Source organism: Lactuca sativa, chromosome 4 (assembly GCF_002870075.4).
Source record: "Lactuca sativa cultivar Salinas chromosome 4, Lsat_Salinas_v11, whole genome shotgun sequence".
NCBI lineage: Eukaryota > Viridiplantae > Streptophyta > Magnoliopsida > Asterales > Asteraceae > Lactuca > Lactuca sativa.
The window spans coordinates 73295028-73297073 of NC_056626.2; the positions used below are offsets into that span (position 1 = coordinate 73295028).

Below are 2046 nucleotides of genomic sequence, written 5' to 3' on the forward strand. Positions count from 1 at the left end.
CAAAATGGAAGGGTTAAATAGCTTACCTGAATTTCAGGATGTTACATTCTTCAAACAGTTGGTAGTCACAAAGAACATACTGACATCGTTTAGTAACTTTAACTTGGAAAATAAAATTTTAGATAAAGGATAAATCAGACATCAAAATGAAAATGTACAGTGTTGCTAACCTTGGAATGTTGATTCCACATACAGATGAAATCTTTGATGCATTGTAGAAATCGGTTTCAAACCTTTACGATCTTAAAGTCCATTCAAAACCTATGTTTTATAGAAATCGGTGCATCATAAAAATCAGTTTCAAGTCATCAGGAAACTTAACCATATAGAAATGTACAAATCTAATCGAATCTTAAGCAAACCAAACAAATCGAAGGCTGAAACATACTTTGACATGCTACCCAACCAAAGACGTGGAGATGGTTTACCTTCCTGACGTTGTAGAATGGAGATGTTTAGGGGTGTTTGGCTTAGCTTTTCACAGCCCAAAAGTCCTTTTTTGGAAAAGAAAAAAAAGCAAAAGATGTTTGGCAAAACTAGTTTTAAAAGCTACTTTTGGAGTTTTTATACAAGGAAAATGAACTTTTTGAAAAAGTCAGGAAATCCTAACTTTTTGTAACTTTTCCAAAAAGGACTTTTGGGCTGTGAAAAGCTAAACCAAACACCCCCTTAGCCTATTGAGAGCACAATTATCAATCAGGGTTGGGGGTAGCAGGAACAGAGAGTCAGAGTGGGAGAGAAAAAAGGTTGAATATTGTTAGGGTTACATGAAAAGAGAAACTAAGGGAACTTAAAAGTCTTTAAACTTTTGTGGAACATAAGATTGAAATTGTGTATTTTAGAACATTAATTTAGGGACAATATTTTTATATGGCATCTACTTGATCTTAAATTTCAATTAACTCTTAAATGGTAGTAAAAAACCTCTAGTTGTGATGGCGGTGTTAGATGAGTGGAGTGGATTTTGTAGTGGTGGTGGTGGTAGCAGAGATGGTGGTGGTGGTAGTGGTGGTCACAAATATGGTGGTGGTGGTAGTAACGGTAGAGATAGTGGTAGTGGTGGTCACGAATGTGGCAGCGGTGATAGTAATAGTTAAGGTGGCGCTAGTACTGGTGATGTAGGGTGAGGTGGTGGTGGTGGTGGTGTTTGTGAAGGTGGTGATGGTAGCGGCAACGACATAGGTGATGATGGTGTTAGCGGAGACAAAAATGGTGGTGGTGGTGGCGTTATGGATTGTGGCGGTGGTAGTGTTCGCGGAGGTGGTGTTCGTGGTTGTGGCGGTGGGAACCGTGGAGGTGTCGATAGAGACATAGGTATTGGTGGTGTGGCGGGGTGTTATTGGTGGTGGTGGTTGCAGAGATGGTGTTGGTGGTTGTGGTGGTGGCAGTCGCAGAGGTGGCGGTGGCAACATAGGTGATGGTTGTTGTGGAAACAATGATGGTGGTGGTAGCGATGTTGTAAAAGGGGATTACAATTTTGGTGGTGGTGGTGGTGGTAGCGTTGATAGGAGTGATGGTTGTGGACAGAGTAGCGGCAGGGATTGTGATAGTCGTAGTAATCACGAAGGTGACATTGGTAGTTATGTAGGTGACAGTTGCGGAGATGGCGGTGGTGGTGGCGTAGGTAGTGGTGGCGGCTGCGACGATGGTAGTGGTGGAGGTAGTAGTGGTCGCAGAGGTGGATTTGATGTATTAATGATTTGTATGCTATATAGTAAAAAAGTTATACATTGAGTTAAAAATGCAATGTATAATTAACACAATTCCTAACAAATTATCTAATAAATAAAAATAACACAAATCTATTAGGGACAGAAAGCCAGTTCCTGATACTAACCTATCTCAAAGACTAAAATTCAGTCCCTAATAAGTTTCCTAATTTATGAGTCTATGATATATGGCATATATGACTAAATAATCAGTCTTAGATACTAAAATTCAGTTGGTTATAAGTGTTCATTTGAATGTCAAAAAGTATATGTCTATTAGGGACTGAAATTCAATCTTGAAAAAGTTTCCCATCCAAAGGAAAAATTGTTGTAGTTG

The 2046-nt window shown here is 39.4% G+C and overlaps 1 protein-coding gene across 1 annotated transcript; it reads left to right on the forward strand.

The window, feature by feature from the left end:
- Positions 1 to 935: 935 nt before the first annotated feature.
- Positions 936 to 1734, forward strand: LOC111886773 (uncharacterized). Its single transcript, XM_052770907.1, has 3 exons — positions 936 to 981; positions 1129 to 1314; positions 1361 to 1734. Exons 1-3 carry the CDS (start codon positions 936 to 938, stop codon positions 1732 to 1734), a joined length of 606 nt encoding a protein of 201 aa, XP_052626867.1.
- The last annotated feature ends 312 nt before the right edge of the window (positions 1735 to 2046 follow it).

What these genes read in the sequence shown, in the direction of transcription:
- LOC111886773 (XM_052770907.1), top strand. Translation starts at nt 936, where the DNA reads ATGGCGGTGTTAGATGAGTGGAGTGGATTTTGTAGTGGTGGTGGTG. An exon ending in ATTTTGTAGTGGTGGTGGTG is followed by an intron (nt 982 to 1,128) that starts GTAGCAGAGATG and finishes ATGTAGGGTGAG; the next exon opens with GTGGTGGTGGTGGTGGTGTT. An exon ending in AGGTGTCGATAGAGACATAG is followed by an intron (nt 1,315 to 1,360) that starts GTATTGGTGGTG and finishes GTGGTTGCAGAG; the next exon opens with ATGGTGTTGGTGGTTGTGGT.